Raw genomic sequence first — 13,039 nt, 5'->3', positions numbered from 1 at the left:
AGTTCATAAGATACAATCATAATATAGCACAGTGAGCTATGAACTGCCATCAAAGAGCTGCATGCAAACTGCATGGTACAGGTTAGAAAGTTATGTTTTTCCCAATCTTTGGTTATCCTAGCTTAGCTAAAAAGAGTTTGGGTAGAAATTAATTATTAGTAAAGTCAACCCTAACCACAGTGTTACTTTCTGCATCCAGAGTGTATGCTTCCCCAAAATGCCTACCAGTATGGATAACATGTCAATCCTACACCTTGTAGTCCTCTTTGTCTTTTATAACATTTTCTATACACTGATTTACACATGTATGACTCATTGTCTCTGTATGTGTGTGATGTAAAGTGCTCCAACAGCCTACGTTGGTAAGAGAGGTGCTATAAAACAAATGAAATACATGTGAGAGGAGCTATGGAGGTATGAAAGGTATTGTTAGAGGGTGATGGTGAGGGAAGCTTTGAAGAACCCCAATAAAGATTGCTGTCTCCTGGTGCACTGTAAGATCATCATTCACGAGAACCCCCCCCCCCCCCCAAGACCTATTGTAGTGGTCAGGCTCGCTCACTATGTACCCTATGGGGGTTGGTCTGACAAATTCTGCCAGGGCAGCTTTGAGTTCCCAGCCGGCCCTGTTGATACGGTTTTGTACAGAAGATTGTTACACAGGTGCAGCAGCCTTGGGATGGAAACTGTTGGTAAATAAAGAGCGAGCTACATGAACTGACTGTGGTGGTAGGGGGGTGCCAGTTACTTTATCAGGCACTGGGGTGTGGGCAGATCTGCAAGTGTAAAGTTTCTGGATCACTGTAGAAACCAAGGCGAGATGATAAGTGTCCCCAAAAAGGGATACTGGTGGGTTGTCTACTGACTATCCTCGCACTAGCAAGAGTTCAAGGGCACCAGGAACAGAAAAGAGATTATTTGTGATTTTCAGAAGAAGGGAAAGCAAAACTTTTGACACTGACAACGTCCATTTGCAAAGGAAGGCTGGCTATGGACTCGGGACAGATCAGTATTAATTCCATCTCTCTCACTTGAAAACAAAATCTCCCTATTCTGTGGAAAGTGTGATGTGAACATGTGAAAACACAACATGTTCACGCCTCTCTCCCATGCCAGGGCATAGGTTCTGAAATCCCGAACCAAGCAGACACTTTATTGTTCAATGGACAGCACTTCACGGTGAGATGTGCATCTTGCAATAAAAAGAGTCTCTTTGGAGCACTGTGCTGCTTCTTGGAGGTATCTTATATGTAATATAAATATATTATACCACCTCGATATAACTTGTTATTAACACTTCCTCTGCAAGCATTCCCTTCCTTCAAGGCCACATCTCTAAACACAGTAAAACACATTGGAGGCCCTTCACTGTAGGTTAGCACAATGTGGCACAGTTTAAACCACAAGGCCTGATAGTCAAGAATCCAACTATGTAGCTGTTGTGGGTAAGGAGGGGTGCTGGTTTTGCTAAAGCCCTTCGTGTAATAGACAATGCATAAAAAGTGCATCTTTTACAAGTGGTGAGGTTTACTTTACTATCACTGCGCCTGCTTGAAGTACTTGTGTGGCTTGAGCATGGATGTTTGTTGCACTTCTGTTCAGGAGGGCTTTATAACATCTAAGCTGCTATTCTGGGCATGGATGGCTGGCGTTTCATACCCTATCTCCAGTGCAGTAGCCATGACTAGGTGTTTCAAATTGCCCTTCATTTATTACACAGATTTATTGGAAATATTGTATAGTGTTTATTTTAAAAAAAAAAGTAAATAAATATCGTGGTTTTCTGAAGCCAAGTGTCATCACATGACACTGAATGTAGGAAACGTTTGAGAAAAGCACGATTTACTAGGAAACGTTTCGATGTGAAATGTGCAATGGTTGAGCGACAGGTGTTTGCCCCTCAGTGCCCCCTGCATCTCCCACTGGACCATCCATGGCGCAGGCCTCATCATCCTACAACACCGTCTCTGTGTCTGCCTCCGACCATCCTCAGGCTCTGAAAGCCCCAGGTTTTCTATACATTTATGGAGATAAAGATCGCCAGGCTCTGGACCTCTCTCCCAGTAAGAATAAGAACATTTCACAACCGATTGGAGTTCAAAAGAATTGCAAAGACCTGGCTGTTCCCAAACAGCCTTCCACTGAAGGCTACCCCAACACACTCACTCAACAACATGGCACAGAACACCCATTCTTCACACAAGGGGGACGTGGGCATGTGACGTCAAGCATCCTTCTGTCTTACTGACAGGCCTGAGGACATAAATCAATCCGCAGCAACACAACCGGAACTCTCCTGTGGGGCCCTCGCACACAAAACCGACTGCTTCCCACCTAGGTCACACTATGGAACGCTCTGTGAATCAGTTTTAAGGTGGGCAGACACTGATGCTAATACCATGACAGTGCTGTGTGGTCAAGAGGAGTGGCTTGAAGTGCAGGTACAATATAACACACAGCAATGCATGTACCCGCCCAGAAGGGGACGGGCCATTAAAAGAAACGAGTGCATTCATGGTCGGCCGGCTCCATCACAGCCTCTGGGACTGGTACCTGGTGATGTGAGGCTGCACCACTGCACGTGACCGCCGTCTCTTCCCCATCAAGCAACGGGGCAGGGAGGATTCAATAATTATTACTGCTAATTATTAAATTCTATATAAAGCAAGCTTAGATTACGTAGGAGTCTCTTAAGTGGGCTGCGCCCACGTCCTGCCATGAGGTCAGTGCTTAATTTGAGCCGGTGGTTTCCGGTGGGGTGCACCGGCACTTATTTTTGAGGGCCGGTCCTGAGGCCCATATTTATACTTTTTAATGCCGCAGTTGCGTCATTTTTCGACGCAAAAACGGCGCAAACTTACAAAATGCAACTGTATTTTGTAAGTTTGCGCCAAATTTGCGTCAAAACAATGACGCAAATGCGGCGCTAAAAATATATAAATATGGGCCTTATTTTTATCCATCGAGCATTTACCGCGTGCAAAAGGCAAATATGGGAAAGACAGAGGAAGAGAAAAACGGAAATGTGTCACAAAGGGAGAAAGCAGAAATCTGCAGGAGCTAAGGGAAAGGGAGTGGCTTTAAACGGATTAAAGAGGCCCGAGTTGGCTTTAGGATTACTGCCTAAATATTCTGTGCGCGCACATTTAATTGCAGCACCCCGAGTTTCAAAGGAAAGCTTTGGGCACCAGCACGTTTTCATTTACAAATTAAGCATTCCATTGGTTATGAGGCTTCCTGTAACTGTTTATCAAGGCAGGTGAGAGGGAGGAAACAGCAGCAGTAAAGAAAGGGTAAGGCTGGAGACAAGGTAAATTAAGTGCTGTGCAGTAAAGTGGGTTGACATTTTTTATTTGCTTTCAGATTTTACACTTAAACAAAAAGGGAAGGTCAAATATTTCTGCTGCTTTTCACAGACAGGAAGTTACAGTGAATGACACATTCTACTAATAAAGAAAAGCAAGCCGTGACCTTGGCAGCCGGTACCCCAGGCTATATTTAGAATCCATGGAATGTGCTGGATGGATAGTGTGGCGTGGAGGTGGCTGAAAAGACACAGACCTCCGGAGTCTACAGCTACATTACAGTGCCAGCAGCAGGCCATGCTGTTTATTTACTTTTGTGGGGGCTGAGCTTGGCATTTCCTATAGGCCACGTAGCTTCTCGCAGCGTGGAGACGTGCATGATTTGGCACATTTCTAAATCACTCAATAAAATGGCCATTAGTGTTGAGAGCTATTTTTAAACCCTTCCTAGAATTTTAAACAGCATCAGATTGCATATGGCGTCTCCTAGTAACACTTCTAAAGTTAAGATGTTTAGTTAACTTTAATCCACTTTTAAAAATGCAGTCTTTGGGAAGCCTGCTCCAACCAATCAAGAGAGGCTGCAGGAACAACACATGTTGCAACGCAAAGTGCCTCGCATACTTATGTCTTTCTTTTAAAAATAGATGTTTTCAAGAGAAGGCTTTCAGGACGGTCGTAGCTGGAATTAGGAGCCCACGAGTTAAGAGCTCAGATTTACAGCAGTTTGGAAGGAAATACAACGTCCTCGTCCTTTCTGTGTCCAAGCTCCTCATCACCGAACACCCTTGCTGTTATCAGGAGCGTTTCACAGCCCTTGAGATTAATGATAGTTGCCATGTAAACCCTGCATCAGTATGGCCCTGAGGAGATGCCAGCAACAGCACAGTCTACAATGCCTAGACCCAAGAGCATCTATGAGCTGTGTGGCGTGGATATTCCATAAAATGTAGAAAGGAACCCCAACAGGTGAAGATGGGCAACACTATTAAGGGCATCATTGCCTTCATACCATCGAAGAAGTGCCAGGAATTCCTCACTGGGGAGCTTGAAGAAATGCCAATCGACAAAATGGTGGATCTAAGCAACAACCAGCTGAGGAGATTTCCGCTTCAGGTTTGCACTTACACAGAGCTTGTCAAGCTATATCTCAGCGACAATAACTTGAATTCTCTCCCACCTGAGTTAGAACTTCTGCAGAAGCTGCAAATTCTAGCGCTGGATTTCAACAACTTTAAAGCGCTGCCTTTGGTGGTGTGCCGCCTGAGTCAGCTTTGTATCCTTTATCTCGGCAACAACAGACTTCGTGACCTCCCATCAGAATTGAGTCATCTTGACAACCTGCATACTTTGTGGATTGAGTACAACTACTTTACTCAGTTGCCTGACGTCATCTGCCAGCTGAAGCACCTTAAGACATTCCACGCTGGAGCCAACCCCATCCGCCAGCTCCCCAAGGAGCTCAAAGACCTGAAGGAGCTCCGCACTCTGTGGCTGTCTGGGATCCTCTTGAGCGACTTTCCTCGAGTCCTGCTGGAGATGCCCTTCCTGGAGGTGATCGATTTGGACAGAAATGGCATCAGGGTCTTCCCGAGTCTCAGGCACCTGTCTGCGCTGAAGCTGGTCATCTATGACCATAACCCATGCAGCAACGCTCCAAGAGTCGCAAAGGGGGTAAGGAAGGTCGGCAATTGGTCAGAAGACAGCCCCGAGCCAAAGAAGCGGTCAGAAATTGAACAGGAGATTGAGAAAATAATGGAAAACAAGGATCTACAGTCTGTCGCCAAAGAAGGGGACACTCACCAATGAATTAGTGAACTCTTTGGAAAAGCTTGTCATGCACACAGCTGCAAAGGTAGCTATTACACCAATGTGTGAACTCACTCTGTTTGCATTAATAGCATTTACATATGTACTCTGTAATTATAGTTCCTAAAATCCGAAAAGTGGATCAATATTCAGATTCAGAAAAATATTAAAAGATGTATTTAATAGTACAAATATTTTGTAATAAACTTAATCTCTTTTGGTAATTTAACTCTCAAATGATTTGAATATTTATTTCATGATGTCAATAAAGAGATTAAAGGAGCATAGCTCCACACGTTGAACGTATGAGGACACTTATTTTCTCCAAGACAACTGGCTGATGATCTATTATACAGAATTAATCTCTATATGGTTGGATTAGGAATAGAATAAAATATACGTCTATGTCATGAAAGCCTGTATGTCGCATGTATAAAGTTTAGTAAAGGGACGTGGTGTATTCCTATTGCTTGAATTAAACATTAGAGCTATTTCTGTATAAAAAGCACAAAATATGGTGATTTGGTACAAGGGTGATGTAGGCCAATGAAGCCTTGCTGCAAATTGGGGAAGACCCATACTACTCATAAAGCCCTCTACTCCCAAATTCTAGGGGAGATCTCCCCAGTTATGCGTCAGCATATAGAGAAACCGTATATCACCACATAAAAGGGTGTCCTCTACCTAGGATTAACAAACGTCATGTATACATTAATGCATGTTCATGAGTTCAATACCACTGGATCTGCTATATAATGAAGATGAGCTAGTTAGTTATGCATTGTCAATCTATGATATAAACACAGATTTAGTACATAAAACACAGAGCTCAAGAGATTATATAATATTATTTTTTATTTAGTGCTTTATGTGGAATGGAAAAAAACAGGGGCTTATTAAAAATGCGATGTGGACAAAGAAACATAACTAAGAATCCTTTCCAAGAGGTGTGGTCTTCATAATTACAGGTCTGACTTAAAACAACAAACACAAGCCTGAAACTCGCCAGACTCGTTGGCTTTCCTGGTCCTTGTTAGCAGTATTAGATAAATGCGTACCAACAATAACATTGCTATGAACAACTAGAACTGAACATGTTTGTATTCTGCTAATATGAGACTGTGTATTGAAGTGCACTAAGGCTTGTGGAAGGGGCAGCGGTCTTCAGAGTGGCTCAATCACCCCCTCTCTCCCAGGCACATCACTCTCATCTCAAATCTCTCTCGGTTAGATAGTTGCACCCTCTTACCACCCACGTTTTACGGAAATCCTCTATTTGCATATCTGTTGCCTCTTCATCTGCGTCTTCTCCTCTCCTCGTTTGTAAACACAGCATTCTCTTTCCCTTGGATGCTGTCAGTATTTCACCAGCTGTGTACTCCCCTCACGCACTTTCACATAAAATCCTAAGTACATTGGCAAGTAGAGGGCCCTCGCGCTGTGTGATGGTCAGTGCGGGTAAGGATTGGATGAGCACGTAGGCTTAACACCTGTATGACTCAGTGACAGAGACTTAGACTGCCTTCAGCGTCATCTCCAAAGCTCTCAATCGTGCCATAGCATGAGCACACACCCACAACAAAAACTCACCCAGACGCCCACAGGTGGCTTAGTTCACAGTAAATATAGTGGAGCACAGTCAGTGCTGAGAAATAGATCAGTGTGTTTGATTGTTAAGCTAAGAGTTTAAGTAAAAAAGGCCCAGCAGGATGAGTGAAGCTAGAGGGTTTGTAAGGGCCCCATACATAAATGGTGAGGTTTTCATAGGTAACAATACATTGATGTTCCCCACTGCTGAAATGTGTGTGGATTGCTATGCAGTGCACTGCCGAAGGTGGCCTTTGGTATTTTGGTAGAAAGTACATGTATTATGCCATGATAAAACAGATATATTTTGGTGCCCAATTGTACAGTATCAGCAGCATATTTCTTTATTGCAACCCAAGGCCCAGGTTTAATTGTATGTTTAATCAGGTTGGGTCATTTTTTTGATGCAGCCCTGGCACAAAATGTATTTCAGGATTTACTAAGCAATGCAAAGCCCAGTGAAACAAAAATTAACACGAGGGAGTGCATAGCGCTGCCTTGTATAGCTTTGAAGCATTGATGCACCTACTCAAGGCTGGCTTAGTGAGGAGAAATATCTGAACTTTTCCTTGTTCCTTCCTCTTTGCAAAGAGTGTTAAGCATCTAAGGATTGTTTTTGTGCCTTGAAGGTATCGCTTCCGCCACACAAACAATCCGGCCCACAATGCAGGCATCCTTGCCTTGGTGCATGGGTGTCTGCTTTGGCACGAGGCAGCCACAAGTGTGCCAGTGAAGGGAGAGAGCTGAGCAGCGCCAGATCTTTGTAAATATGGCGCAGTTCAGCACTCCTGCCTTCACGCAACACAGCACAGTAACTTGCCTTGCTGGGTTCCATCGTGTGAAGCATTGTTGAATTTGGGCCTAGATTAATATTATACAATGAAGTACATTTATTGATAACTAACAAAGGTTTTATGGACACTATGTTTGTTTACTCAACCAAATGCTAATCTTTAAACTTGGAAGGAAAGTTGCTTCCCATTAGAAACTGCATCCCTGAAATAGATTTGATTCAAGGAAGCTGAAGCCAAACTTTAAAGGATTTTGGTCCGGGCCACTGGAATTATGCAATTGTGCGGCCTCAGCTTTTTTGCATAATTATAGATTTGCCACACAAACCATCATCTGCTCCATGATATGAAGATTTTAACCAAAAAAAAATGTTTCTAGCTCAAACGGTTCAAGAGTTTTTAAAATCACAGCAACACGTTGCCACGCAGTGGAAGGCCCTTTGTACGGCTTGACTGGTCACCTTTCTGTTGCTTATTGCTATATGTGGGTGTTACACTAGTGCTAATGACATGCAACCAATGCCCAGGCAGTGTTAACAAAAATGAAGTAAAACTATCAGAAAATGTGCCAGATTTCTCAGCATAATTTGTCTTTTCTTAATGTATAATTTACTCAATCCACATGCTTTGGTCCTCTCCTGCTGCATAATTCCAGTGCTGCTGATTATGGGTGACCAGACTGCAGAGTCATGAGAGAGAGCTCTGTACGAGTAACAAATGTACTGGTTAAGCCAATCAAAGGGCACATTTCATGATGAAAGAAGTCACTGTGATGGTCCTTGGAGGCTAGTGCCAGAGTCATCTTTGAATATTTAAACAGTAAGAATAAAGCCTACACATATGGTGGAAGTGCTGTCTGCCTACGGTGGGTGCAGGCGGATGAGCCTGTGAGGAATCATTACTGTATCAATAATGCTGGTCTCATTATCGTATTAGAGCTTTGGATTTTAGGGAGCGCATCCATTGAAGGCAATAGAGCCGCTCAGTGATTGTAACCTAATGGATCCTGTATTCAATCATTCAGTGAGAGGCATCATTCACAGATATCCAGGGGTAGTGGCTGCTACACAGATGTTGCTGCTTACAACTGCTGTAGTCTGTCTCGCAATTCCTGTGGGTAAAGCAAGCAACAGCTTATCTTCTAGACCTAAAAAACATGCCTTTGACTGTTGCTGGTTTGGAACCTGGTTGCGTGTGCCTATTGCATCAGGTTTTCATTTTTCTTTACGGAACATTGACCGTCCTGTCATTGGGTCATTTCTCCTTTGCTTAACAATTTAGTGAAGTTATGCCATGCTATGGTGAAGTCTTAATTTTTTTTTTTTAATTGTTAGAATTGCGCAGGTAGTAATTGAAATCGGTAGCTCCTCTGCTACGGCGGAGGAGCATCTCCTTCACCCACCAGCAGCAGCAAAACATGAAAAATAAAACAATAATAAACCATGATTATTATCGTTTTATCCCTCTAGGAGGTGGGGCCATAAGTATGACAGGCACAAGGGGGGGTGGTGTGCACTGGTATCAGTGGACATGGGTTTGGCTGGCCATCTCACGGCAACCAAACAAACATGCACACTGAGCTGTCTCCAACCTGAGCTGCATTGCCAGGTTTGGAGACAGCAGGCTCCCAGTCTGTCTGGAAGCGCAAATCGAGGGCACTCAGGCCAGTTCTGATGCTGCTCTCATGCTGCCAGCAGCATTAGGATTGGTCGCAGGGCAGTCTGGGAGCCTATGCCTGTAGTGGAGCCAGAAGAGAGGAGATGCAGCGGGTATTGGGGTAAGTGTTTTTTTAAATGTTGCCCCGACACCAGCCGTGACTTGTAATTGGTTTGGTTTTAAATTACTTGTGCTCTTGTACACCATACCACGAGAAGTCATTCTGGCCTGCTCATCCTCTTGTAACTTCTTTTTGTTAAATGTTGTAACCAAGTGAGCTCACCTAATCACCTTTAAATAAGCAATAGCAAAGCTAAAATCTCACTTTGTCAATGTGTAGGAAGCTGGCCTGGTGAGTGGTGGGTACCTAAGGTACTTACACCTTATACCAGGTCCAAGTATCCCCTATTAGTGTAGTCTTGGCAGTGACTAGAAGCGAGGGTATCTAGAGGTATCTGTGGATGAGCAGCTAAGGCTTATCTAGGACACATGCAAAACCCATGCAATATCACTGTCGTCACACAGCACGTACACACATGAAAGAAAACACTCAGGGGGTGATTCTGACCCCGGCGGTCACGGACCGCCGGGGCCAGGGTCGGCGGGAGCATTCTGACCGCGGCGGTATGGCCGCGGTCAGAAAGGGAAAACCGGCGGTCTCCCGCCGGTTTTCCGCTGCCCTATTGAATCCTCCATGGCGGCGCAGCTTGCTGCGCTGCCATGGGGATTCTGACACGCCATACCGCCATCCTGTTCCTGGCAGTTCTCCCGCCAGGAACAGGATGGCGGTATGGGGTGTCGCGGGGCCCCCGTAAGAGGGCCCCAAAAAGAATTTCAGTGTCTGCTTTGCAGACACTGAAGTTCGCGACGGGTGCAACTGCACCCGTCGCACCTTCCCACTCCGCCGGCTCAATTCTGAGCCGGCGTCCTCGTGGGAAGGGTTTTTGCACTGGGCTGGCGGGCGGCCTTTTGGCGGTCGCCCGCCAGCCCAGTGCAAAAGCCAAAATACCCTCAGCGGTCTTTCGATCGCGGAGCGGTATTTTGGAGGGGGGAAGTCTGGCGGGCGGCAGACTCAGAATGACCCCCTCAGTGTTACAAGAATAAAGGTACTTTATTTTAGTGACACAATTACCAAACAGTACTAGAGAGGCAACCTTCCAATAGGAGGTAAGAAACACACTAGATATGTGCACTAGTAATCAGCAATAGGCTTGGAAATGATAGAAAACAGTGCAAATGCAAATAAACAACACCTAGACAAGACTGCAAGAAACCAGCAATAGATTCCTGGAGAGGAAGACCTGTGGAAGAAGGGGACCAAGTTCAGAAGTCACAGAAGAGTCCAGAGGGAGCAGGAGCTACTACCCACCCAGCTGTGGTTGCAGGAGTTGGTTGACAGTAAGACGAAGATGGCCAGGAATGCAGTCTTGGAGCAGGTGAAGAGTTCCTGGAGGATGCAGTCAATGTCCTACGCTGGATGGATGGTTGCAGTCAGTCAGTGCTGTGGAAAAGCCACCAACAAGCCTTGGCAAAGGCAGAAGTCGCAGTAAAGCAAAAGTGAAGCTGCCAGGGACCTGCAAGGTCCAGGAGGACTCAACCCATGGGGGGAGTCCTCGGGGAACCCTCAGCAAGGTAAAAAGTCCAAAGCAGAAGAGGCAGCTCCCAGAGCAGACCCACTGGACGAGGAACCAGGAGTCACAGAGGAGCCCACGAAGCACAACTGTGGAAGGATCCTACACCGCAGGAGAAGCATGCAGAGGTCTGTTCATTGCAGGAAGAAGTGCTGGGGCTGGGGCTAAAAGAGCCTGAAGATCCCTTTGAGGAGATGAAAACAAGCCTTGGTAGCTCCAAGACATGTGGTGGATGGGGGTACTGTTTTGCATGGGAAGGCAAAGGCTTACCTCTACAAAAGTTGGAAAGCTGGCAGAGAGGACCAAAAGGACCACTCTGGATCATCACCTGTGATGCAGGATCCACACAGTTCATGATGAGAGATGATCCTTGCAGCCGGTCATTGTTGCAGTTGGTGCCTGTGGATGCGTGGGAGTGACTTTTTCACTCCAAGGGAGATTCCTTCTTCCTTCTCATGCAGACTGAAGACCTGCTGCCCTCAGAGGATGCACAGCTGGGGAAATGTTGCTGAAGCTGGAAGGAGCTGTGAAAAACAATGATGCAAGTAGAGTCTTCGTCATGGATGCAGATTGTCAGTTTCTGGAGGGTCCAGTCACGGTTCCAGTGACTAGAAGTCAAAGTAGAGGTTGCAGAGGAGTCCTGCTGTGAATCTTGCAAGCTGAATCTGAGGACCCACCCGAAAGAGAGAGACCCTAAATAGCCCTGAAAGAGAGGGCTCTGATGTCACTTGCCTGACCTGGCCACTCATATGCTCCCAGAGGTCCCTGCCAACCTTGGATGCAAGATGGCAGAACCCAGAGACCCTCTGGAGGAGCTCTGGGCACAACCCCTGGGGTGGTGATGGAATAGGGGGTGGTCACTCCCCTTTCCATTATCCAGTTTCATGCCAGAGCAGGGACTGGAGGTCCCTGAACTGGTGTAGACTGGTTTATGCACAGTGGGCACCAAATGTGCCCTTCAAAGCATACCAGTGGCTTGGGGAGGCTACCCCTCCCAAGCAAAGTAACACCTATTTCCAAAGGGAAGAGAGTGTTACCCCCCCCTCTCCCAAAGGAAATCCTTTGTTCTGCCTTCCTGGGCTTGAGCTGTTCAAGCAGCAGGAGGGCAGAAACCTGCCTGAGGAGTGGCGGCAGCAGCATGGGCTGCCCGGAAAACCCCAGAAGGCTGGTAGGAGCAATGCTAAGGGTCCTCTAAGGAGCCCCAGAGTGCATGGAATCATACTTCCAATACTGGCAACAGTATTGGGGAATGAATCTGACATGGTTTATACCAAACATGCCTAGGTTTGGAGCTACCATTATGTAGCTGGACATAAGTAGTGGCCTTTGTCCAGTACACGCATACAATTGTCCCCGCACTCACAAAGTCCAGGAAAATGGAACTGGAGTTCATGGGGGCACCTTTGCTAGTGCAGGGGTGCCCTCACACACACGTACTTGCATCCTGCCCTTTGGGCTAGGAGGGCCTGCCGTATGGGTGACTTACAGTGACCTGGTGTGAAAAGGGGTGCATGCACCCTTTCACACAGGCTGCAATGGCAGGCCTGCAGATACATTTTGCATTGGCTCCCCATGGGTGGCATAATACATGCTGCAGCTCATGGGGATCCCCTGGTACCTCAATGCCCTGGTTACATGGGTACCATATACTAGGGACTTACATGGGGGTACCAGTATGCCAAATGTGGGGTGTAAGTAACCAAGTTTGAAGGGAGAAAGCATAATCACTGGGGTCCTGGTTAGCAGGATCCCAGTGAACACAGTCAAACACACAAACAGGCAGAAAATGGGGGTAATCATGCCAGGAAAGAGGGGGCTTTCCTACACACCCCTCCCCCCCCAAACGAAGGACAATAAGGCTAACCTTGTCCAGTTGAGTCTTCATTGTCTAAGTGGAAATATCTGGAGAGACCATCTGCATTGAATGGTTACTCCCAGGTCTATGTTCCACTGTATAGTCCATTCCCCGTAGGGATCTTAACAATTTGGGATTTTCACCTTTTATTTGTTTGAGCCAAAGAAGGGGCTGGTGGTCTGTCTGAACAAGGATGTGAGTGCCAAACAAGTATGGCCTTAGCTTCTTCAAGGCCCAAACCACAGCAAAGGCCCCCCTGTATATGCCAGACCAACGCTTTTCCCTGGGGGTCAACCTTCTGCTTATAAAGGCTGCAGGTTGGTCCTGGCCCTCAGTGTTAAGTTGAGATAACACTACCCAACCCCTACCTCAGATGCATCTGTCTCAGCTATGAACTGCTTGGAG

General features: G+C 46.1%; 1 protein-coding gene across 1 annotated transcript; it reads left to right on the top strand.

The window, feature by feature from the left end:
• Positions 1-3,981: 3,981 nt before the first annotated feature.
• Positions 3,982-5,416, top strand: LRRC10 (leucine rich repeat containing 10). The gene has a single exon (XM_069230051.1). The coding sequence runs from the start codon at positions 4,281-4,283 to the stop codon at positions 5,112-5,114; it is 834 nt and encodes a 277-aa protein (XP_069086152.1). The 5' UTR covers positions 3,982-4,280; the 3' UTR covers positions 5,115-5,416.
• The last annotated feature ends 7,623 nt before the right edge of the window (positions 5,417-13,039 follow it).

This window comes from Pleurodeles waltl, chromosome 4_1, assembly GCF_031143425.1.
Source record: "Pleurodeles waltl isolate 20211129_DDA chromosome 4_1, aPleWal1.hap1.20221129, whole genome shotgun sequence".
Lineage (NCBI taxonomy): Eukaryota > Metazoa > Chordata > Amphibia > Caudata > Salamandridae > Pleurodeles > Pleurodeles waltl.
This window is presented reverse-complemented; position numbering and strand designations above follow the sequence as displayed.

Coding starts and splice junctions, on each gene's coding strand:
- LRRC10 (XM_069230051.1), top strand. CDS start 4,281: ATGGGCAACACTATTAAGGGCATCATTGCCTTCATACCATCGAAGAAG.